Source organism: Sinohyriopsis cumingii, chromosome 1 (assembly GCF_028554795.1).
Source record: "Sinohyriopsis cumingii isolate HCF-2022 chromosome 1, ASM2855479v2, whole genome shotgun sequence".
Taxonomy (NCBI): domain Eukaryota; kingdom Metazoa; phylum Mollusca; class Bivalvia; order Unionida; family Unionidae; genus Sinohyriopsis; species Sinohyriopsis cumingii.
Genome location: NC_142961.1, coordinates 105,002,917 through 105,030,050, shown reverse-complemented (window position 1 = coordinate 105,030,050; position 27,134 = coordinate 105,002,917). Strand labels below are relative to the sequence as shown.

The following is a 27,134-nucleotide window of genomic DNA, read 5'->3' as shown; positions in this document are numbered from 1 at the left end:
GTCCATTTTAAATAACTCGTTTTTAAATAATTACCTCGAATATAATTGCTTGTTATGTGAGGAGTAAAATTGTTCTGAGACGAAATCAATATATCTTCTGTCACATTTGCAACTCAGAATGTTATTTTATTAGTTTGTGCATATCAATACAATATTATATTGTACATTTATTGATCAAAAATGGCTTTTCGCTCAGTGGAAAGGAAAAATGTATTGTTTCAAAAGTTGTTAAATCATTTTATCGATTGTCAAATACAGAATGTTATTCAAACTTTATACATGAATGCAAAGTATTTAGTAAGACGATACAAGACATGGTTCTGCGACCTAGACTTCATTTCTTCTAATGTTGCTGAATATAAAATCATTTTAAAAAATTACAACTTGAAACATTGATCTAACTGCTTAATTATAATTCTTCTTTCGTGGCGAATAATATTTTTTTTGCTGGTGGAAAATCTCCTCTTTGAATGTTTGTGTGGTATTCCGAATAATAGTCTCAGCTTTTAGTACATGTTCATTAGTCCGCTCATTACTGTTTATTGTTCACATCAATTTTTCCTAGGGTATTTGAACTAGGTTTTTTTGTATAACACGCGGTGACCAACAACTCCTTACGAGCCTTGCCATCTACAATGTTTGGCTCTGCCTTTCCTCAAAATCTTAACTCTTTAGAGTGTTTTGATTTTTTCTAATTTTTTAAATTTTCAATATATTAGTTCACTCACTCGAAAGTCTTTCTTGGTGTCATCCTTGTACAAGCTAATAACTTGGCGAAAACACTAGCACCTTGATCTATTGCAACATCTTCACAACATCAAAAGGCTTATTTCCAACACGTACAATATGATAAATTTGCATTTGTTCTTATACTTTATTACATCCTCATCTTCACACAAATGAATGTTAATTGAATTATCATAATCATCATGGCACTCCTTCTAAAGTTTTCTCTTCTCTTTTTCAAATAGCCATTAAGTGGACAAAGCGCAGTTGGAAAATAAGAATTGTGATTTATCAAAGACATACTTGTAGCAGTCACTCCTTTTATACAGAAACTGAAGAGCAAACTTAGAAATTGAACATAACAATTTCGAAATGGAACACACAACATTATATAAAGAGGCCTGATAAATAGTTGGGAAAAATGTACATTACCGACGTAACTGCTTACTAAGTAATAATGTATCACGTGAAAAACAAACCTATCAGTACTGCTCAAGATTGTGCAAGATGCGATGTGTGTCAAAAGTACAAATATGACATGTGCAATGTGGAATCCCAATCAAAGCCGACTATCTTTAATAATTCCACCTTTTTTGTGAAATACCTTTTAACCTCTCCATACATGGAACATGTTTTCAAGTCCAAATCTTTGCATTAACGCCTTCAGTAATAAATAGCATAAAATTTTTGTGTAGGCAAACGTCAATTAAATTGAAAAATGTAAATGTATCATGCAACAGTAAACCCCTGGTATAATGGTAGCCTTCTGCATACTTAAGTCAGAGCGATTGAGGTTGCAATTAGCCATTCATTTAGTAGAATGATGCTGACACAAAAACTTGTATACTCAATAAACAGAGTACCATCTGATTACATATGGGCTAAAGATAGGTCCATTTTTTTATATTAAAAGCAACAGGAAGAAAATCACAAATACAACAGCACTAATAAAAGTATTCACAGAGTCAACACAAATGTTTGCCAACCTGAGGTGTAAGCCGCAGAACGCTCTAAGGATTTTGGAAATACATAAGAATAGCATGCATAGTTTTAAACTGGGTAGAGATGTATTTATGTGTCTGCGACTGGGATGGGTTCATTGAGAATAGTTTCAGGAATAGCTGTCCGTTTTGACATTTTCTGGTGTTAATCGATACAAATGCAGGTATTGTCGCAAACGCTATGACATAAAAAAGATATATTAAAATATTAAAAAATAATGAAATAGTTAACTTTGGTATTAGCTGGTTAAACTGTATTGATGATTTCGATGACAATAAAATGAAACATGATGAGTTTATTTCAATCATCAAACTGTTTATCAGCTATAAGGAAATGTAAATCGCGATATGGAGGAAAGGAACAAAATATAAATGTGTTGGACTGTAAATCCGTTAAATATACGCACGATGACATTAAAGCATGTATCTGGAAGAAGGGACGAAATTTAAAAAAGTAGGGAACAAACTCACTAAAAAAATTTGAATGGAGCAGTGCACTTTAACGTTTGTCTGTTTTCATTTTTCCACATACAGATATTTTCTGCGAAAAAATAAACCTTTATTGACCCGTTTCAGTCAAAACAAATGAGTACGGTCATAAACATTCAGTGTATTGAACATACATGCTTATTGCAGAGACTGTAACCTTTACTATACTCCTTCGAGTACAATAAATGAAATCACAGACGTCGAAGCGCAACGTCTGACGTACGTCTTGAGAAATTATTCTGTCTCAGTAATTAAAATTGTCAACAGAATTTGTAACTTTTCCGTTTATTCTTAATATTGACATCTAAAAGATTAAAATATTCATGAATAATGTTGAAGAACTGCATGCATATAAATGCATGGTAAAATTTTCATTATTGACGACAACTTGGCAAGACCAACATTTGTCGACGCAAGTTGCTTTCTTAAAGTAGGCGTTTGATGTGTTCCTCATGGACGTTAAAGATTCATGTGACTTTATCTGTAATTTATGGATGCATCTGACCAATAGCTGTGTGTGTTTTTTATGAAGTGTTTTAATAAATTTCAATCAAATGAACGATTGCCAAAGATTTCAAGTGAACAAGACGGATGGATTGGGGGGGGGGTTAGATTATCAAAACCGATTGACCGGGTTTTTTGAGGGGATGCATAGTACCAATTTTCTTTCAGTTTGTGGCTCTATACCGTCACCGATTGACTGTTTCCTTGTCAATCGAGGCCTGAAGACGTTGCACCTGCGCATGAAAGAGCACATGAAGAATGGGCTTGCTGTGGCCAAATTCTTGGAGGGCAACCCAAGGGTCGAGAAAGTTCTACATCCTGGTAGGAAAGAAATGTTTGCAACAAATATTAACTATTCATTTAGGAAATAAATTTTAAAAAAATAACCCTAATTGATTATTTTATCATAACATGGACACGAAACATATTTATAACACACAAGTGCGTTTCTATTTGTTATTAAGTAGCCGTCATGTTTTCGACTCTTACTTGTGTCTTTGTCAAAAGGCAAGGGCAAAAACAGACACAAAACAGAACAATCAATATACATGAAATAGAGCGTTTACATGATTCAACCCAATATGTATGTACGTACGTACGTACGTACGTACGTATGTATGTATGTATGTATGCATGTATGTATGTATGTATGTATGTGTGTATGTATGTATGTATGTATGTATGTATGTATGTATGTTAAAGCCTCAAAGCCTATTTGCAACAGATTAAAAAACAGGATGTTTATCGAGGAAAATGATATATTTTGAAACTGGTCTTAAAGAAGAACCCATGAATCAAGGAGCCTATGGAAGACTCGTCCATAAATAGATCACCTGTCTATAAAGGAAAGTATCATAATTCTCCCCGAATGTCGTATATAGAGAAGGTTACATTGAATGTGTAAAGCTCACTTAGTCGAAGGCTTTGTTTCACTCATTCGTTTCCTTGTCGGTGGTCAACTGCTTCTAATCACCACCATGCTTGATTTATGACTAGAATTTCATAACACTTGGTAGCAACGTTTATATCAATAATGGCGGGGAAAATAAAAGTAATGAGAGAAATCCTTGCTCGATGAAAGTTTGCTATTTCGTTTATTTTGGTGGCGCTGGATGCTGTCCTGTCAATATCCTTGAAAATATTTGAAGAAACGCGGTACACGTACTATTCACAGAGTAATGTATTTATATCTATTAAAATGTAAACGTTTCATTATATGTGTCAGCTTTACGATGCACATATAATTATTATTTATTAAATACTGTTTGACAATAGTAATCTAAAAACCAGTGATCAGTCACAATCTTAAGCAGAGTTACGTTCTTTTTATGTTTTAGGTCTACCGTCTCATCCCCAACACGAGTTAGCAAAGAAACAGATGAAGGGATATAGTGGCATGGTGTCTTTCTACATTAAAGGTGGTTTGAAAGAAGCTAAAGCATTTATAAAAGCACTAAAGGTAAAGAAGGCGTGATATTATACGAAGAAAGTGCTCATCTTTGCGTGTGCTTAATATGCGATTCATCGCACATTATTCAGTCATGGATTACAACTTTTTGACGCATGATCACATGATATTTAAAACAAGAAAATGAAAATGATCGCACTGAGAAATTAATTCCAGCACTCTCTTAATACACATCTGTATATAAATATAGTCGTTAAAGTAGAGAGTTATCAGAACAAAAACGACAAAAGAACAAAATAAATTAGAACTGCGCACTAGCGTATGCACATTGCAGAGTTCACACAGTGTCATATCTTTGTATGTCAGTCTTTATGGAAAATTGAAGTATTCGTAAACGACGTCTATATTCCAAAGAGAGAAACGTTCTTTTTGAAATCCAGAAATCAATGGTTCGATGTTTTCTCTCGAAGAATTATTTGTATATACAACTGAAAACCAACTTACTGCATGACCGAGTCTATAGGAGGCTTTCGCGGTTAGTATTTCCCCTTGAAAACACCAGAGGGCATATCGGTGCAACTCACTTCCGGATAGTTCAGTCAATTAAGATGGCAGATGTAGATCAAGAAAATGTGACAGACCGCTCACATTATGCAAGTAGGATCGATATCTCACTATCTTAAAAAGAAATTCTATCAATATTTCATCAATTATTTTACATCTTTTATTTTTTTCACTAACTTGCGCTGCTCTCATCTTTCAAATAATTAGTATATGTCCATTTCAGAACTTCATTATCTTTCCATTACTACCTCATGCTCTAGTTTCTATTATTTGATTGTGCGAAAGTGTATCGCTGCGTAAAAAGTTCTTGCAATTTATCTCGCTTGAAGAATAATGAAAATATGTTTATTTTGTACACCTTCTTATGGTTGTTTTATTATTGATTTAGACTGTTGCTTTTCTTTTAATGTTCATTATATTTTTCATGAAATAACTTGAGCTTTTTTCAAAATGCACAAATGTCAACCAAGCTTGAACAGACAGGCGCACGTACGAGTCTCCTTGATTATTATTTTAATTTTATTTCCTTGAACGGTTGAAAATTTTAGAGTACACAATTTGGAGAACATATAGTCAGTGCAAGCAATTGAGAGAGAGAGAGAGAGAGAGAGAGAGGAAACAATTTAACCTGTTGCTCATTTTAGCCTCTAGCATTGGTCCATAATTTCAATGTTGTGGTGACAATGTTGCTCAGAAGGTACATGAACGGAGACCGTCATGATGTATGCTTCAACACCAGCACAATATCTAAATCACGCTGATGATACTGTACATATTGCTATTGGTTTTGCAGGTACAAGATGTTTAACATTTTCGTAATGCAACGGGTATACTGTTTGAACAAGGACAAAATAAACTAAACTGAACGAACTATTTACAAAGTCTAGTTATACAGGTATGGGCTTTGTAAAACAAACAATGTACTCAACATATATGCATAGGCATACCGAGGTTGAAATATACATCGTATCCAATTACAGATCTGCCGTGGCGGTATCTCTGATGTGATTGATAAGCTGGTTGCTGACGAGGGCTTACCCGACTGCTAAATTGTATGCTAAACATTTTGCTTGTTTTTGGACGAGGGCTTACCCGACTGCTAAATTGTATGCTAAACATTTTGCTTGTTTTTGGTATTAGTGGGATTGCCAATTGACATTTTTTATCAAAGCGACTAGTAATATTATAGGTTTATTCTATATAAAAAAATTGAAAATTAAGCAAGTGCAAATAGATACATGATTGCTTGTTTCATGGAAATACATTTTGTTTTTGGTATTTCTAAAATCGACATGTGTTATTTGAACATCTGAGAATCGGATACCATTGGCAGACCTCAAAGTGGAAACATCGTCATCGTAATCATTCTTTTCTACATGTTTCAGCACTTTGTCATTTATGTCCATTGCAAATTCTTGTTGTATTGTCGCATATTATTTGTCATCCTTTATAATACATCTCTTTATTACTATCTTATTAATGATCGGATTTACCCTAAGTTGAAGTGTGACACTGGATTTCTGTAAACTGATGTCATATTCTATTATACTACCCATTTTCATAGACAAGTATCTCAGTAACAAAATAATTCCGTCACTACCAACATTATAGTCCATTTTAACATTTTAATATATGATGCAATGTTACAATTGGACCATAAATTCTTTGTCTGTGTTGTAATCTTGCTCTCCTAAAAGGCATATATCCATTAACATTTTAATAGTGTCTGACACTGTTATCGAAACAGCCGTTAATTAATTACTATCCTGCAGAAAGAAGTTAAGTCCAGCCCATTTTTTCTTCATCTCTCTTGAACGATTCCATATATTTAAAGCTGTGTGCATCTTGATATTCAATACAAAGGATTTGAAATCGTTTTCTTCCTATTATGGAATGTAGTTTCTCCTTAATGGAATCAGTACAGCAGAGGCGTAGCTATGATATTTTGCGCCCGGGGACGAACTATAAAATTGGCGCCCCAGCCCCCTCCCCGTTTAATCACATTTTTGAATATTACCCTTGTTTACTTATTATAATGTAACGTTGTAAGCCTCATTTTGGCGCCCCTGTACCTTGGCGCCCGGGGACATATGTACCCCCCTGCCCCCCCCCCCCCAGCTACGCCTCTGCAGTACAGTCCGATAATGATTTCTAATCATATCTTGTTCATACATTATTAATCACATCTGATGTTTTCTTTTGAGGTGTCTACAGCCGTACTTTAGGGAAATTCTTAAGTTTTTGCAGATCCAATTAGACTGATTAATGTCACTGCTACTGTTATTTGATTGGCAGGTGGTATTGTCGACATTCAGATGGAAATAAACATTATATATATATATATATATATATATATATACTGATTTGATTAATTCTGGTAAAATGGTATCTGTTAAATGCCACTACGAAAGCCCATATTCAACTGTTGTCTTCCATACTGTCCAGTATAGCTGATTCTGCTAAAAGAACCTCCTTCTTGGCGAGTGTTCCATAACACGGCCATTCCCAAGGTGATGTAAAAAAGCAAATGCATGATCATTCGAGCGGCACTGCGTTGGATTTATGATTTACTTGAGAGCCGCTATGGCTTTAAAACAGTTTGACCTAAGAACTCACAATTTTCGAAAAACATACATCCTGTAATACATATTTATCTAGCTAGAAATTTTTCAATATCAGGATTGGACTTAGTACTAAACAGAGTTGCAGGACATGGATAAGGTGTTGTATTTAAAATATAATCTAAAATCATAGAAAACTATTGTCTATATCATATGTTGTTTATATAAAAAATATTGGTCAGGTAGGCCCAATTCTTGTCTTCAATTATGAACAAAGGTCAATTACACAATGTAAATTAAATATACACAGCAACTAACTTATAAAATTTCATTTATTGTGCTGTAAATTTAGTCTAATGCAAATTGATATCTTTTTACATCAAATACGCATTGTAATAAACCTATGGTATGTAATATTTGCATTTAAGTCTTCATTTATAGTCCTGTTATATATGAGTGACTATTTTGTTTATTGTGGGGGGTCGGTGTCGTGACGAGATTTCTCAATCCGAGTAATTAGCCAATTTCTAGGAGTTTACGTCATTGCTTTTATGTCAAATGCATAAAGTATTTATATCATCTCTCTCAAAGCTGAATTCAAGACAGCAAAACTTTGTACCTTGTTTATGTTGTATTTAACAAAGATCAAATTATTTTGTGTTTGATGTGCTAGCTTGCTTTAGTGGGATACATAAATAAAGATAGAATCTGAATTGTTTAATGGATTATGTACTGTGTGTGGGACAAGTCTGCATTGCTTAAACTTTTACAGTGGATATTTAATTGTCCAATGTTTAATATTTCTCTGGTTACCCAATTATCTGTTTCAGTTATTTGTGCAAGGTATGGGCACAGATAAAGTTTGGTTTCACCCTACAAATTTAATCATATATCATTCAAAGTCCAGAAATGAATGCGTTCAGCAATCTTTAATAAGTATACACTTGATATGAGAACTTTGATTTACGTTGTGTATTCAAAACAATAATAAAGGTTTCACGATTGATATTGAATATCCAAATCATAAAAACATTGAATTTCTAAACTTATGGTAACCATTTTAAGTCGTTGTTAATTACATTTGCAATCTCTGGTCGTGTCTTTTTTATCGTTTTAGATATTCAGACTTGCATTCAGCCTTGGAGGCTACGAAAGTCTATCTGAACTGCCGTAAGTATTACGTTCTCTTGTTGCAAAATATTGAATGTTAAAATTTTGATAAATTATATGTGATCTATTTTTTTTATTTTTTATGAATTTCAGTAATCAAATAGACTTGTAAATAAATAGGTAGTTGGTTGTAGATCGGTGGATGAATCGGTGGGGCGACATGTAATAGATAGATAGATAGATAGATAGATAGATAGATAGATAGATAGATAGATAGACAGATAGATAGATAGATAGATAGATATATAGATAGATAGATAGATAGATAGAAACCATTGAGACAAGTAGCCGGATTTATATAATCACATTGCAGAAATTGATTAAATATATTTTCTATCGTGGTTTCCTTTCTGCGAAGATGTGGTTCGCTTTGCTTAAAATGAATATCTTTTGCCTGTTTTTCAGTTCTATAAAAAATAAAATATTTTGTCTATAAAGTGGGATTTAAATAAACCAATCAGATCCTTGTAAAAGATGTTAAACCTGTATACACATATAGACATTGACATAAAGCCATTCATCATTTCAGAACCGCCATGACGCACGTAAGTGTCCCCATAGAAGAGAGAGAGAAGTTGGCTATAACGGACAACATGATTCGGCTGTCAGTAGGACTGGAGGATGAAGAGGACTTGATACAAGACTTGGACAATGCTTTGAAAATCGCCGTAAGTACTTCAACAGTCGAGGGCGCACATGTTGCAGATACTCGTTGTTCTGAGTATCGTGAGATATTCAAGCTGACTCATTGATAGATTTGCCATGATATAAGAAATTACATTTTTAAATCTGAAAATATCAAGACATTTTTTAATCTGAATATATCAAATATTGCAAATATAATTAACAACGATATAAAACGGTTCATCTAAGTTTAGAAATTACAGGCCCATCCCCTTCAGGGGTAATGTTGATGTAGGGGATAAATAATTGTAAAATATAACGTAATTTGTTTGTTCTTTTATTAGTAATTTCACATAGAACCCATTGTTTCCCTTCGTTTAATGTCAAGGGAATGAATTTGGACTAGGTCAGATATTAAATTTATGTGGAATCTTTTCATGTCAAGCTATATTTTAATCAACAAAAAAAGCAATGCAAATATTATATCCCTAACTAACATAACTGAGGCATTTGTTCAAAGATTTGGATGATGCAAACCTAATAGGTATCCTAAATCGTGACTTCAAGAAAGCTTTGCCTTCGTTCATCGTACACTTTTTCTGCATAAACTTAGAATGCACAAATATGACGACTCGACTCTTCACTGTTTTGCATCAGAACTAAGAATAACTCTCAGAAAATTATGATTCGTTTTAATATTTCAACACGTAATAGGGTCTTGCGGGGTATATCACAGGGAGATATAACTGTACCTCTTTTGTTTTTCAAAAATATAAATGATATGCCCTTGAGTCATGTGACTAAATCGCATGCAGATAACACGATATTGATCACTTCCTAAATGCTGAAATGAAAATGTAAACAATTAGTGGCTGTCTAACTATATAAATATCAACGTGACGAAATCAAATTCATACAAGTAATATGTAAAGAAGAAATGTTGCCAGACATGAATAGGTCGCTTCATGGAGTTAATTTAAATTATGTCGGCTTTGGAAAACTTTCAGGACTGGACGAAACATGATCTTGGTCAATTTATGTACAAAGTTTATGTTTTAGTATTTCATCTCACCTTGCCCTGTAAGGCAGAATTAAAGCTAGCCTTAGCCGAAAGACGAGAATTTTTCGTTCTTTGATTGATATATCTTACTTATGACTATGGTTGAGCTACATGGGGCAATGGATGCAATAAAAAAGTTAATAAAGATTCTAAACTGTAAAAGATAGCAACGAGTTTCTTGCTGATGATGATTTTGGTCTACCATCCCTGCTAATGCTCCGAGCTTTAAAGTGGCTCAGTATAAAAAATAGAATCGCATGCCACAAGATATGTTATGTAGCCAAATCTATTCATAACTCGGCGTCTGAATAATCAAAGAAAAGACTTCATCTTCGCTCCTGACTCCACACTTCCTATAATTTAAGATACTAGAACCTAACAATTTTTTCTCTCAAGATTAAATCACGCATTTTCAAGAAACGTCTTTCCTTTGCAGTACTATCATTTTGGTATTATATACAGGCTAATATGAAAGCTGAAAGCAATTGTGAAATTTTAAAGAAAAGTTCCCACAAATATTTATTTAAACAGGAGTCTATTTGTATATTGTCTATGTTGGATTTGTGTTGGATTCTTTTAAACGTAGCTTTAAAACTTTTTCAGTTATATCACTACGATGTCTGAAGTGTGGCAATTTATATTGATGTCTAGCACAGGGGCATCATGCCACAGACACGTAGCACGATGTTCTCACCTAGTCACTTTATTCTAACATCAGGCCGACCAGTCCTAACACTAACATCTTAATGTTGAGCGCCTAGCGAAGTAGCTGTTAGTTAGTACCATTTTTATAAGCCTTTGGTGCGTCTCGGCCGGGGTTCAATCTAGTGAATTTTTCTTTCAAAATTTTAAGTTACACTTTGTCATGATATATTTTTTAAAAATGTGGACGTAAATATCTCTCTATTCCAGGTCCCCTGACAACCAATAGGGAGCAGACACTTCAGTTGCTGCACGTGGCACAGTATATAAGCAGTAAACCTACTTTAGACGCGCTTTTTTCCCGCAAAACCTGCGTTTGCGGGGATAAAAAGGGGACGTGTATCAGCGAAAATAAAAAGCTGCAAATTGCGTGTTTTCTTGATAAATAAGATGCATGACTAGGTGACCAGTGACCAGTCCAATGCAATGCAATGGGCAAGGGTGGGTGGGGGAGAGGTGTACTGATTTAAGCAGTAAAGCAGTTGAACCCCATGTGAATACATCTCGAAAACACTTGATAATTCTGAACCTGTTAACATCCTTATAAATCGTTTAAACATCCTCATGCCACGAGATGAGAGAATCGCTAGAACACTGTAGAGTTCTAAAGCGCAACCAGTATACTCCAGTTCCGAGACCAAGTTCGAACCGCTTTATTGTGGACTGAGTAGACAGGACATATAATCAAAAATGTTAAGTAATATAAATATCAATGGACATAACGATTACTATAATTAAGAGTTACTTTCTGTTTTTATTAATATTATATGCTAGTTCTGAAGAAAAAAAATGACCCTAGGATATTTTGTATTCACTTTCATTTTAATTTGTAAAAGCCGAAGAAAATTTAAAAAGTATATAAAAGAATAACTTTAAGTATTTTAATGCATCTCCTTTGCCTAAAAGAATATTAAAAATGGCACGTATGCTTTAAAATATATGTAACAAGAAAATTTGAATATAAATGAGCCACATACACTTGCTCGTTAACTGTAGTAAAAATAGCTCATAAGGAAATTAGCATTCATAATAACTGAGACCAGCCTCATTATCTAAAGTAAACATATAATAAAAAAGACGGAAATAGTAATAAAATTTGCAATAACAAATTAATATAAACTATGTGATTGGAAAAATGGTTCTGGCATAAAATACAAAATTAAAAATTGGTAGAGATTAGTTTGTGTTCCATATTTAGTAGTTTACAACCTGTCATCCCAAATATACCAATATTTATGTAATTAAGTTTCAACATGACCAGATTTCATTCAAGTAATGACTGTAATAATATCGTCAATCTGAGTTAAATTGCATTTATGTGAGAACAAAATATAAAAAATCGTCCATGGCTGATGTACATGCATGAAAAATGAGATACTAATATTTTCTTCATATGTTGCGTACTGTAACCTGAGTGTAATAAAAAATGGTCTTGTCTTGATATGTGAAACGCATGTTGCAACCCAGACGTCGGTAAGACTCTTAGCACAATGCCAAAAATAAAAAATGCACAACGCGAAACAACCTCGAAGTTGAAAATACTTTAGAAAGGAATTGGTCTCTTGTGAGACATTTCTGTAAATAGCCATGTGACACGACAGACTCGCAGTATTGAAAAGGAAAATAAAATCTAAATGTGGAGCTCAAAGTCAAATCACTTGTTACCGAGAATCGCACTCACGGGTTGGCGTGGTGCACTTCCGGTATATACAACCGCATGAATAAAAGCTTTACATATCGATGTGCGCAGTTTGCAAAAATTAATAGCAAAAGTTACATTTAGTAAAAAAATAGAGAAAGAAATTTTTAAATATGTACTAGTGAAATATGTATAACTATTTAAATAAATTAAACTGACGTTCAATACTTTTGATTTTAAGAATAGCTTACAGGCCTGCATTTAAATAGTGTGGCATCGATAACTGAGACGAGTTGTCAAGAGATAAAGTAGATTTCACTACATCTTATTCAAAATCAAATACAAATACAGCGCACAAGACTGTCAGGATCAGATCACACTGCTTGACGCGAGCTTGATGTTGAAAAAAAATGCAATAACCTTACGAAGAAGAAAAAAATCATCATACCGAGTGATAAAATTGCCTCACATTACCTACATGACCCGTTCTGACGTAGGACTCTGTCTATCATGCTATAAAAGAGACAAGGTAAGTAACTTTAAAAAACTTCGTTCCACGCTTGACCCTCGATTTCCTTCTGCTATTTCCGTCTTTGAAGGTAGCACGAACCAACAAGGGACGCAATCCCTACTAATAAAAAACAGCCTCACTTTCATGTCCGCGTTGACTGGCCTGTAAGGGGTGGTCTATTACGCCATTTCTACGTTCATTTTTAGTTCGCTGTTTAAAATTAACATCCAGTATAAACTCTTGATACATTAAACACTTAGTGCAGTCACATTACGTTCCAAAAACGTGCTGGAATCGAGGATTCCGATTCTTTTGAACATTTCAGAAACTTGATTTCCATAGTATAGTACTAGCTCATAAACTGCTTTAATTTTAGCATAGCTTTGAAGCGCAATCAACGAACAATACACACCATCAAGGGCTGTATGTGTAATTACCGTAAGGTGTTTGAACTTACTTTGATTTCAATTGAAGGGACGTGAGTGTGCGAGCCGGAAGTTGATACTTCAAAGATGCCGGCCGCCTGAGACATTGGGCGTTTTTGGCACTGACTTTATGTTTAAGCATCGAAGAAAACATTTGATTGATTGAATATTCAATGTAAAAGAAAATGTTAAACAATCTAAATTCTTTTCAGTAGGTTATGTTGATAATTGCTCACATTTTGCTGATCTTAATTTCTGCTGTATTGTAGACTACACAGTTTAGTGTCGAGTGTAGGATGCAACCTAAAATTGTAAATATTCTTTTATGATGAGTTAAAAATCTCACTAAACAAATTTGGGTCAAGAGAAAAAGAAGAAAGCGCTCTCAAACACCATTTCCTTGCTTTTTCCATGCATTGTTAAGTACTAATATTGCGAATTTTGAAACAATGGAAGTTCAGTTAGTTTGTCATAATTTTCTAATTCTTTGAATAAGGCCCTGTAAATTAAAATGTTGCTTCACAAAAAGTCTGTGTGAAGCAACTGTTATGTGGTTATCTCTCCATATTAAAAGTTTGTGTCTCTAGCTCATTTGCCACAAACTAACACAAAAAAGCCGTTAAAAATTGCTATAATTAAAATATATTAAAAAGCTAGAAAATCTATTTGTGGTCCAAATTAAAAATGAAAAAGCATTTTATACACAGCTAAATAATCTTTATGAATGTGCCAAATGTAGTTTTTATATCTCTACCAAAAAAAAGCACACTTGGTAAAGTACCACTTTTTGGCACAAAAGCAATTCATTCTTAAACAGTATTAAGTCGACATTGTTAGAAAAAAATCATAAAAATTACAATTTCAGACATATTTTCATAAAATAAACCTTTATATGATTCTTTCAAATAGCATTACATGTGTACAAATTTTGATTAAGTAATCTTTCAAATAAAAAACATTATTGGTTCATACTAATGAAGGCACACAACCATAATCTATAGCTGGTTTTACTCCTGGGATATTTTCTGTTCATCAAGCCATCATTTATTTTTCTGAGTTGAGTTTCGTATCAGCCAGATTTTGACTGAAGATACAGGGTAATAAGAAACTCATAGACTCTGTTTCAATCATAACGAAATTTAATTTTTTTTAAATTTAATGCAAATAATGTAAAGCAATGGATCACAAACATACTCAGCTATGCATTTTCCTGGACAAATTTTCGAGCATGAACCGTTTTAACGCATCCATAAAACCGTGACTCACAAAGCATTACGTACAATTTTACAGAAATCAGTTTGTATGGAGTTGTTGTAATATTCAGTGTTTGTAGGTACTCTTTTTTTTTTTCGCTATCTAAATAGTTAGGAAGGGTGTTGAGATATTCAATTTATTGTCCTCGCACTACCGGAGATATTGGGAAATTGAAATGTTGAACTTACTTTCCTCACATTATGAGAGATGGAGAATTTGAAATATAGAATGTATCCTCCTCGTACTACGAGGGCTATGTGAGTTTGAAATGTTGAAATTATTGTCTTCACACTACGAGAGATATAGGGAATTTGAAAGGTTGAACTTATTGTCCTTACGCTGTGAGGGCTATGGGGAATTTGTTAAGTGATATGAAGGGTAAACCTCCAAAGAGTATTGATAATTTAAATTCTCTGTCAGCGACTTTGCTACAGAGGAAATAAAATTGAGAAAACATTCAACAACTTAAGAAGAGAAATGTTTTAGAGGAATGTTTAGCAAAAGAAGCACTACAGTAATAGACGATACATATGATGTGCTTTCAAACGATGCGACGGTTCGAAATGAAAAACTAGGCTGTTTAATTTATGAAGTAAGTAAAAGAGAAGAAAATTTGATTGAGACAGCTGATAAAGAGGACGAAGTCGAAGAATATTTAGAAGAGATCGATGAAGACACTGAACCATCTGAGGAACAATTTGGGGATGACTGAAAATAATTTACCAACAGAAATAGAAAAGTAGTTAATACTCGTTTCATTTTCAGTAGTAAATTTATTCACCTTGATGGCGTTGGCAATAGCCATGTCGTGTTCATGTTAGAATCAAAGCCAAATCCTGAAACAAAACACGAAGTGAGTATAAAGTAAAACCATGATGACAAATGGAAATAATACAGATAAAAAAAAAATTCATACACTTCGTTAATGCTTTATTTCAGCAGATGGTAAGTGTTCCAATACATACATCTTTTACAGCCTCAAAAAAAAAAGACTGTAATGTATTGCGATTCCTGTTCCATTCCAAGAAAGTATGAATTCAATTTTATTTATAGGTAACATAGTGTAGACTGTTGCTATGATACCACCTTAAACAGCTCCAGTTTGATTTTCAAATGTGTATGCATGGTCAACATGACTTTGTGAAGCAAAAAATATGTCATTTAAAATGCAGGTAAATATAATTAATCAAACCGATCGATTTGGTTTCGTGGAGCACTGAAGTCTTCGGTCTCCTTCAATACTGTTCAATGTTATATATAACCTTTAGCCATTGAACTTTGTCATAAATGTTTGCAAAAGCCCATTTGCACATACTGATATTCAGACAGGATGTCGCTGAATCACGCCTGTGATATTGCATAAGGAACCATCTCTAACTATTAATGGTGTACCTAAGTGTTACATACTCTGTAATATTACGAAATGTCATTGGTACCGAATTAATGTCATACTGTCTCATCTTAGCATCAAACAACCCAATCCACCGTTTCAAATTTCAACGAAAAAATCCACACAATATGGGTAATAAATATGGTCATTTGTTTTTAAAGACTTGGAAAAATCATTTATTATAGAAAGTGTAAGATTTTTAAACATTTGGTTCTGATGATGAAGGTCGCACAAAGCCAGATCAGGTCAAGTGTTAATTTCAACGGAACCATGACTTTCCTCGGAAAAGGTACCAAAGCAAAATTCTTTGTTTCTATTTACTCTAAACCTTCATTATACCCAACGAACGTGCGCAAGAATAAAATAATGGTCAAATTTTAAGTGATAAGTGACTTTACGTGTGTGTATTTAGGTACCTTGGGGTGGGGGGTGCGGCGGACAAGGTGAACCACTGACCTTGCATATATTTTGGCCGATCCGAAAATGAACCCAAGAACTGCAGATGAGCAACAGGGATCAACTAACATAAAAATAATACTGAAGTCACCTCAATAACTTCGGATAACTTTTAAAATTCTGTCAAATCTGCACAAGATTTCGTAAATTTGTTCTCTTGATTCTGTGTACACAAACACCGAAAAACCCCAAAACAATACAATGGCAAAAGACAAAAAAGCAACAACAAAAAAAGAAGTAAACAAGAACGCGATGTTGATTAGGACGTAATGCAATTGAAGATGCAACCAAGAATATATCTCCAGTGAATGTGCCTTTTGGGCATACCAGTTTCACTGAATTTAGATATGAAAATTCCAAATTAAAATCGCGGAATTAGAAAAACTGCAAATTTACTTCTTCAAGATTACTCGCGCCATTTTGTGGAAAATAACTGGTAAAAAAAACTTTGGTACTACATTAACACATCGTTTACTTACTTTATCACATGCCCTTAAAAAGTGCAACAAAAATATATTCGAGCGAACGTTTAAAAATGTAATTGTTAAAGGTTAATAGGAATGAGTTAAATTTATCTAAAGGTGTTTATGAAACTTATCTGGTTAGAAAAGCTTTTAACATCTGAATCAAAATGAACAAAATATATTCCTAGCTTCCTCACCTGGTATCTATCTATCTATCTACCTATCTACCTATCTATCTATCTATCCTTTTAGGAGTAGAATTTTATGAAAACAATACACTGTGGAAATTAGTTTTGCAATAAATGCAGTGGAGACTGTTAACCATATTTATTTGGAGTGTTCTAAATCATGTATTTCTCAGCACGATGATTTTAATTAGATTAGGAACGATTTTGATCACCTATTCGATTATACACATACAACATATTTTGTTATTACCTAACCATTGATGAAAAGTAATCTTATGATAGTATTTATTTGTCAATATGTTTATAGATGTACATCTGTTTGTTAAATAATTAAAGCTTCTCATTTTAAAAACGGAATTCAAGTAATATTTCTATCGGAAAAGCACTCTGCTTATGTCAAAAGTTTAATTAAAAAATATTTGGTACTAAATACTTTTGTTATAGAATAATTCATATCTTTTATCTGAAATGAGAGGATAGACTGAAGAATCATGTAGTCAATGATGAAACCATTCCATATGACATCTATTTAATGAAATCATTCCACATGATATTTACGGTAATGAAACCATTCCACATGACATCTATTTAATGAAACCATTCCACATTCCAGCTATTTAATGAAATCATTCCATATGATATTTAGGGTAATGAAACCATTCCACATGACATCTATTTTAATGAAACCATTCCACATGAATTTGTTTTAATTAAAACCATTCCACATGATATTTAGTGTAATGAAACCATTCCACATGATATCTATTTTAATGAAACAATTCCACATGCATTTGTTTTAATTAAAACCACTCCACATTATACCGAGTGCAATGAAACGATTCTACATGACATCAGTTTTAATAAAACCATTCCAGGTGGCATCTATACATACGACGAGTTAATGTAGTACCAAAGTTGTTGTTTTTCAAGTTATTTTCCCCAAAATGGTGCGAGTAACTATACATACATGCATGCATGCATACATACATACATACATACATACATACATATACAGACAAGCAAATGTACAAACGCTTAACCAGTCTTTTGTGAATAAATTGTTTATAATTGTTGGGGATATTTGCTATATATTTAATTAGGTTTCGAGTTTACATTTTTGGGTGTTATGGTGAACATAAGAATATTAGTTGATGTATGTGTGTATTGAGGGGCTTAAGGGGAATTAACATCAGCACGTAGATTTACATTGATGGGAGGGTATGGAGACAAACTGGAAATCCTATGTTAAAATCGTTCATAGGTTTAACATGGGACTGGTATTATGATGACAAAATTATTTATACGGACGAAAGTGTTTATAGGACAAATGGAAATTGTAATAGTTTAATTCTTTAATCTTCAATCCAGCACACAACTTCACTATCCAAAACACACCTCTACAATCCAGCAACTGCTTTTGATTATAATCCATACACACACCATTACAAACCAGCAACTTACTATCATGCAACAGTATTTGATTACAATTCAAAGAAACATCCCTACATTCCAGCAATCGTGTTTTGATTGTTACCCAAACACATTCTTACAATTGAGCACGCTGTTTTTGAATTTATATTCAAGTACACACCCTTTCGCTCCAACAAAATAGGGTAGGGATGTTTATACACAGTTTCACACAAACACGCTATCATGCTAGGGTACGAAGTGTTTATAGACACATTACTATACCCTCTCAAATATATAAACACACAAAAGAGAAAAAGAGCAGATAGGGTTTTAAGTTTTAGTGGTAAACAACGTAGACATGCACAAATATACTCAAAGAAATGTGTTTAGTATATCTCTTGTCTAGAGATCAGTGTGGCCTTGAAAAGGATCGTTCAGTTTCTGCAACCACTTCCTCAGTAGTGGTTGCACCTCCCAGGTCCCCTACCACAGTAAGAAGATCTCTGCCCCCGCCCCAGTTCCTGCCATTTTTCCTGCAATATATATTGGTGGAAATACGACTAAAACTATGATCGTTGACCACCTTCCCCAGTCTTCCGTTCCTATTCTTCAAATATCCTTTCTGGATTACCCATCTGGCGAAGTGTATCCTGGATCTTCATCACGGTATGCCTCTCCTTCTTCTCCTGCTCATTAATCCTCCTCTCTTATACCCAAACGCCTTGACCATGAGGACTTCTGCATCCGTCACCTTTCTTACAAACTGCTTAGCAATTCTCAGAGAGGTGATTTCCCTCCCAAATCGACTCATGTATTGGTAGCGTTTCATTTTTTTCCATCCAACCCAGCAGGTGCTGTAATGGTTCCATCACGACGATGGCCTCCATTAGCTTGCCTGCTTTGCTGTGGTGTGTCATTCTTTTTTTCTTGTCAACGATACATGAGGCTAATGAACTGAAATTAATATTGAATTTGAGTCGCTTTTGCCTATCTGACATGTGCGAGTATTTAATACCCTCATACGAGGATTAATTAATTATTCGCGCGTGAAGAAAAGAGTGCCTCATCCCCCAGCGCATTTATGCACTCAAAGAGTGCTATTTAATTGAGTTGACAATATAGTGCCATCCGACCTGTATGTAGGGCTATCATGAGTGGGAATGGACCCAACACACACTCATACTTATATTTAAGGTATCTACCATAGCAGAATGAGACGTCGAGTGTGATTGGACACAGCTTTGATGACGTCGCCCCGATTCCGTGTGTATAAGCTCATCGGGGCACTTGGTTTCTAGACGAGTGGGAATCGGCCCACACACTCGTATTTTTGACTGTTCAAAGTGGAAAGGAATAAAGTGGCTCGGAAGGATACGCCAAACGTCGATTGGAATGTACCTGAAACGCCTAGACCTATTATATATATATAAAAAAATTCCCTGTTACGTAATTAGTAGGATTCCCTAGATCTAATTCTGTGTAAGCCAGAGTTGTAATTAGAGTCACGCAATATTTGTGTAAAATAAAAAAAAATCCTATTCCTAACTAATCGAATTTCCAAGTATATAGTGTACGCAATTCAATACCATAGACTTTCTATTCTAATTGGTCTGAATTAAATTTTAAAAACGTTTTGTCAATATCAGGTATAAGTTTAAATTTTGAACGGTGGATAAAGGATCAGATCAGTATTGTTGTCTGATCGAATCGGGATTCCATGCAAAAATGGAATCCCTATAATAATGGAGCATTTTGATTTGAGCCCTAAGAAGGGCTGTTTATATGATGGCATACTAAAGGTTCTGCTGCGGTCTTCTTCTTCTCTGCCCACCGCCGCACTACATGATTCTTTGCTAGTCTCAACAGGAAATGTTTCATATTCATTTACTTCAGACAAATAGCCAGCAGCTTCCAAAAGAATGGAAAAAGGATGTTGTTGGTAGGCCTGCTGATAGAACTGGAAGAGGATCTTAACTCCATATTGCCATTGCTGGGACCTTGGCTTCTGGATTTTTAGGGTTCTCCACGCACGATACTTCACAGCGCTGATGTAATAGCCTGCCATTTTGACGTGCAATCCTCTTCCTCGACCTTCTCCTCGTCGTTTTCTTCGTCTTCTATCTTTTAGGTCTCTTGTTGTTCATGACTTTCATCGTTAGAAGAAGAAATTTCCAAGTCTGCTTCGACTGTGGCAGCTGTTCTACGGAAGTGTTCGCTAATGGTTACCAAAATTAAACCCGTTTGAACCTCACAGTTAGTATTCTGCCGTTTCGGTAGTTTCTTGCTTTTAGGAGATTGGGCTGCTACACTCGCAAATGTCTCCTGTACGTGTTTTTGCTATTTTGCCCGAACGTGGTCAAGTTTTTCCTGGGCAGTCAAGACCTATGGCCGGGTCACTAACTGTAGTTCTACTCCTTTAATTGGTGAAGTTTGATATTGGCTCGGTTGGCTGCTGAATATTTTATTCTTCACGGGTCGTAGTTGGAGGGCTGCTCACTAACTGGGTCTGCATAGGTTGCTCCCTCTGTTGTTGCATTGTGCCACCTCTAAGACTCCATGGCCATTATCTCACTTTTGTTTTGTTTGTTGTCTCATATTAAGAGCAATGTTGTTCTGCTTTCCTGTGTTCGTAGACTCCAACCGGAGGCTACTAAGAGGCCGAGACCTCTTAATTCACTCAACACCTGGGTATAAATCATCTTCGTCGTTAGTTCCATTGCTGATTTGTGTGTCCTGCTCGTTTCTCTGTTCGCTGCAGACAATGGGATGACTGGCGAACGCACCGTTTTATATTCTTGAGGCACGGGCGTGAAGGAAAATATCACTTACATAGAATACATCTCTCCCACAAAATAACGACCGAATACATATGGCGCGGACTAAAATAAAACCGTTTTTCTGATTCTTTTACCTAGGTTTACACAAGGGTAATGGAGTGTTTATAGACACAGTCTATACCCATACTAGCACATAATATACCAAACAAAAACGCGTTTTATAAGGGAAGGGGATTTTAAGTTTTTAGATACATATGCAAACATACAAACACAATCTTGGGGGGGTGAGATTAGTCTCTTTCTTATCAAGAAGTGTGGATGGCCATGAAAACAACCGGGTTTTTTTGGGGGGAGGGTCAGTGGTCCCGTGGTTTAATGCCTGGCAGGATGGCAATATCTCACCATGTAAAACAGCGACGTCATTTTGAGAAGAAAGCGAATCCTCTGTCTTTATTGTATACTCCACCTTTCCTCCCTCGTATTATTAGTGTTGCTATAGCTTCCATTCCTGAAATAGTTGGTACATTTCATGCTCCTCTGTATTTTTTCTTCAACTCTCGTTCTGTTCTTTTACTGACGATTTCATTTCTAATTACTTCTTCAAGAGGTCGTGCGCCATCTTGAGAAAAATGGGAGACTTTTTGACAAGCTTCGTCTCGATGACATGTACAATAGGACTTCACTGAGATTTGCTATTCAACTCATTGTATCTGTTCTATAGTCAACAGCCATTTTTATCAACACAGCCATGTCTCTAGCTTTTTAATAAAATTAAAATCATAGTTTATGTGAGTTGCAGAAACTGCTGAAAGTCTTCATCCGGAAGTAAGACAAACTGCTGAGCAAACTGATAAGATATCATAAACAACCAAACAGACGAAAAAGATTTTACGAGATCTTCCAGATGAAATAGCTGTCTGCTGCTCGACCTCCACCTGCTCCTCATGTTGAAGGTTCTGTTGGAGAAGAACGAGAAACAAAAAAGAAAAGAAAAAACTGAAATGCTTAATAAATGTATTGAAAAGGCTATTACGGAAATAAAAAATAATCAAAATATAGAAAATTTAGCTTCATTTGCTGCTGCTAGTTATAGTTATAGAGATAAATATTTAAAACCTGAACAGGCAACTGAACAGATGCCAAAAGAAAAGTGGCTCAAATCGATATTTCGAATAAATAGAAAAGAAAGTCAGGAATGATGATCTTGATTATTTAGCATATGTAGCAGAAATATATAAATATTATATAGAGATAGAGCCATATTTTAAGTCTAAACCTCCTAAAACTGAAAAGCAAAAACCTGAAGTTTATCTTAAAAATCAATTGAAAGTTAAATGTTTTAATGCTATCTGGAACGCAAAAGAAGATCAAGTTTATGGTATTGCTGCAAAACATGATGAAATGAGGAAAATATGTAAGAGCCATATATGTTAAATCTTGGACAAAAGATAACTGGGTTTGAGATGTATATCTCATCTTTACTAAACAAAGTTCTCTCAAAACTGATTTTCAAAAATTTCAAGATGAAGTTAGAAAAAGAGAACAATCTCATCCTGCCCAACCACAATCTTCTTCTCCTCAAATACCTCAATCACAATTTGCTCTTCCTCCTCCACAGTCCTATACCACAACCTAAGGATGATTATGAATCTTTTATTATAAATAGATTTTCAAATGATGGTTTAAAAACTATTAGGACTCAGATTATTTTGGGTTAGGACACATTACTGCGAATTATGACGAAAGAGATAACTATTTAAAACCTCAACATGTTGAATCTACACCAGGAAAACATTGAATTAAAGGTGTATTTTTGGTTGGATTTGGTCGTACAATATACGATGATAACAACAATCTTAAAGAATTTATGAAACTTGTAGAAGGAATACAGAAAATGAAGAATCATATAAGTCACAACCAAAAGAACCTCTTGAAACCAAAACCGGAAGTGGAATGGGAATTTGTCCTGACAGTATTCTCGCCGATGTTGAATGACTAGAAATTCTGATCGGAGGAAACTGTGCAGGAAATAATTGTCAGAAATTATTAATGAAATATCTGATATTTGCCGAAGATTATTTACAGGAGGTGTTTTGGATCGTAGCATGTATCATTCTCTTATTAATGAAATTGCCGATGATTATTACAGCGACTGAAAACAATTAATTAACTTAAAATTTAAAAAATGATAATACACGATGCTCAACGTGGACCTGTACTAGTTTGGGTATTGCCAACGTACCAAGCGATTTACGGAGATGGACTTGGTGATGTCATTATGGGTTTATTCAGAAGAATGGCTCCAAAAGCAGTACCGATCGCAAAACAATTAGTTATGAAAGCTATTGAAACTATTCAAGATAAAGCATTAAGTTCTGTTGGTAATCTTGCTGGTAGGCATTTACATCAATCAAATTAAGATTAGCTCGATTAGTACGAACGAAACCACAGCCAGTACAATTACCCAGCGCTGAAATATTGCCTGCAAATATCAGTAAAATAATAAATCAAGCTGCCAATCAGAAACTAGCAGAGTTGGCTGTTAATGAAGTCGTTCCTGCAAAGTTGATTAATGAAATTATGCCGACCAATACAAGTGTTATTTCAGGAAGTGGTCTTCGTGTTAGACGAAGATAGTTAAAACAAATTGTTCAAGCGTATATCCGATCCAGCATTTGATATGGACGCACCAGTTCTTAAAGATAAATATGTTCGCGATTATCAATATTATTCTTATGAAGTACGTATACGAAATCAGCGTGGACGAATTGACATACAAGTTCAAGATACAAGCAGATATTTCTTACCTGCTGAAGCATTTATTGAAGTAGGAGAACTTGTAACAGATGTCCCTCTTAATACACCATATGGAGCTTATGCCATAATTGGTTTCGTTAACAATGGTATTATGGTGTTGTTTGATAGCGCTACGTACATTATTGATGGAAGAATTATTGAAATAATTCAAAAAGACGTTGATATTGCAACAACGATATTAAATTTAGCATGATATTTGGATCTGCTGGTCCATCAATGATGTTTGCCAAAGATAACACTGATCATCCTCATCCCAGACCATTTTTAAAAGTATAAGTGGCACAAAATACAACGACTAATCCACAACCAGCTGGAGCGATAGACAGACCCGGGGCTGAATTTATTTATGTTACAGCGCGCCAACGACAATTATAACCTAGGATTTGCTATATGTAAATAAATGTTGAAAGATGGTCGTAGAAACGTTTCATGCGCTATTCCGTTATTGCATATTTTTGGATTTGGTAGAAATGTCAGAAAAGTTATCTTTGGAGCAAAACATGCAGTTGTACTTGTGAGAAAGGGTACTGATAATGATGATATTTAGCGACCAGCCGCTGCTTCTGCTGGTAAAGTAATATTATTTCAAATTTTACTGTGGATGCCAGTAATCACTCCAAGACTTAGACTTACTAAAGAAGAAAAGTTAATCAGTTTTATGAATTCAGGCGGAAAATCATTCTTATCATAGCTGACAGTAACTACAAATATCACTCAACGTAACATTGCTGGGTTATTTACATGGAATATTGCTTCACAAAAAGGAGTTTCTGCACTGATCAAGAACGTAGTCATATGATATTTGACCATTTGAATATTAGTGAAGTTTCTTTACGGATAAATGGACATCAAGAACCATCTGAAGATAAAACGTTAAATTTTGAAAGTAATTATGTAGCATGTGCCATCATTGTTTAATGACATTTACGGGACGTGATCAAAATATACACACTGGTTTACAAATATCACAGTTAAATTTAGAACACTGTATCCGATCTATTACTTTTCTCTGGAGCACATAGACTTGTTTAAACAATCTGTTGTTGATATTTACTTTCGAGCTCGTGCAAACCCAGGTGGGGGTGTTAATTACAGAGCAATTGCAGTTATACTCAGCTATAAAGCAATGATATGTGAAAGCACTGGTGGACGAATGCGAGTTATTGATGCACCGATAGAAAACATGTAATATCCCAGTTGAAAATAACGTATTACTTATAAAAAATGTCATATCATCATGTTAGTGTCAGTCTGACTGCTGGTCAGATAAAATAGCTACAGTGAAATTCAGCTAAGAAATGTGGAATAAAAATATCACAAAAAAATCAGATCACAGGTGGTCAAAATAAACTATCATTGTCAGAACGTCAACTCAGACTTTTCAATAGAACCAAACAATCAAAAACAAGCGTTAAACTAAATCTTTCTGCTGGTGGAGTTAAAGACTCAATTAAATCAGGCGGTATATTTCCCCTTCTTGAAGCTATACCAGCGTTAATAGCCGCTGAAGCCCAAACTGTTGCAAAAGCAGCTGCACTTGGTGTTGTTGGAACTGCTGCTGGGATGGCATTGAAGAACGCAACAGGACAAGGATCAAAAAAAGGGGAAGGGATCTAAGATTACCAGGAACCCCTTATGGATATGGAAAATGTCTGAGACTTCCAGGAACAGTTCGTTAAATTTCCAACGTCAAATTTTAATTTCTTGATGCTGCTAAAACATTAAATATAAAAAATGTCAGAGGTGTATTTATGCGTCATCAATAACCAAAACAACCAAACAATCTTGAAACCGTTATCATTAATCTCGATAAAACTTCTGTACCTGGTAATCATTGGGTTGCATACGCGATTGATCCACATGGAAGTCTTTATTTCGATTCGTATATGTTGGCTCCACCAAAGGAATCTTTAAATTACGTAAACACAATAAAAACTCCACTCTGGTATTCGACATTACCAACGCAATCAATAACAGATCCGCCAATATGTGGCCGTGAAGTAATTTCTGTATTCGAAGCTGTGTCATCATCAACATTACCACCTCGCAAAGTTGTGCATGATTATACAAGTAGACGCGTCGTTTTAAACAGATCTTAAAGTATACTGGTTGATATTTACGGAAGAGCTTCCTCTAAACAAAAACATAAAACCGACGGAATAACTCATGAAAATATCAGTAAACAGATTAGTGATGAAATATCTGAATTATTAAATCTTGCAAATGTAAATCTAAACGAATTGGTTGTATTTCAAGATAAGCAATGAAAATTAGAAACCAGCAATCTTTCATTGAAAGATATTATCGTTAAAGTTAGTGGAGTAACTGAAAATGACATAGCTGTGCTTGATAATAAAGGAAAAAATTAAACCCGTTGTTATTATGTCAACGATATTAGATAGTATTCGTGGTCGAGTACGAAACTCCGGTGATACAATTACAATGACTGGTTCTCCTCTCAATATGTCTAATAATAAAATTACTGGTCTTGGAGAACCAGAATCAGACAATGACGCTGTAACGAAAAAAATACATCCTTAAAATGATGAACTCGTTAGTTTCAGTTAGTTATGAAATGAGATCATTTAAAACTGATTATAATATTCATGTGAACACATATTTATGTTTTCGTAAAAGAATAAATGGGATTGTTCATGATTTTTTTTTTGGAAAACTACCAGCCATTTGTATTGAACTATCTGAAATCAAAAAAATTACCAACAATGTAGTATATACAGTAGCGTCTGGACAAGCATTATGGTCACCACTTAATAAATCCATTAAACATTGCGCTGAGGTTACCGGTATATACAGGCTCTCAGGACTTGGTGTTATAACATTTATAATATCTACCATTATTTCACAGCGTTATCCACTGACTCCGTCAGGAGGATCTCCTGGATTTATGTTATTGATATTGGAGCAAAAAGACGATGCAACATTTACTGTGGAACCGAAGAAAAAAAAACTCGGCTTGATTTGTTATTGGTGTCT

General features: G+C 34.6%; 1 protein-coding gene across 1 annotated transcript in view; it reads left to right on the top strand.

Moving 5' to 3' along the window:
• Window positions 1-12,150, top strand: part of LOC149807494 (cystathionine gamma-lyase-like) — a 35,698-nt gene extending 23,548 nt beyond the window's left edge. The window contains exons 8-12 of the mRNA XM_089957104.1: window positions 2,889-3,041; window positions 4,058-4,179; window positions 8,371-8,423; window positions 8,953-9,091; window positions 11,020-12,150. Coding sequence (XP_089813230.1) covers window positions 2,889-3,041; window positions 4,058-4,179; window positions 8,371-8,423; window positions 8,953-9,091; window positions 11,020-11,028 — 476 coding nt within the window. The 3' untranslated portion in view covers window positions 11,029-12,150. The remainder of the gene's footprint in view (window positions 1-2,888; window positions 3,042-4,057; window positions 4,180-8,370; window positions 8,424-8,952; window positions 9,092-11,019) is intronic.
• The last annotated feature ends 14,984 nt before the right edge of the window (window positions 12,151-27,134 follow it).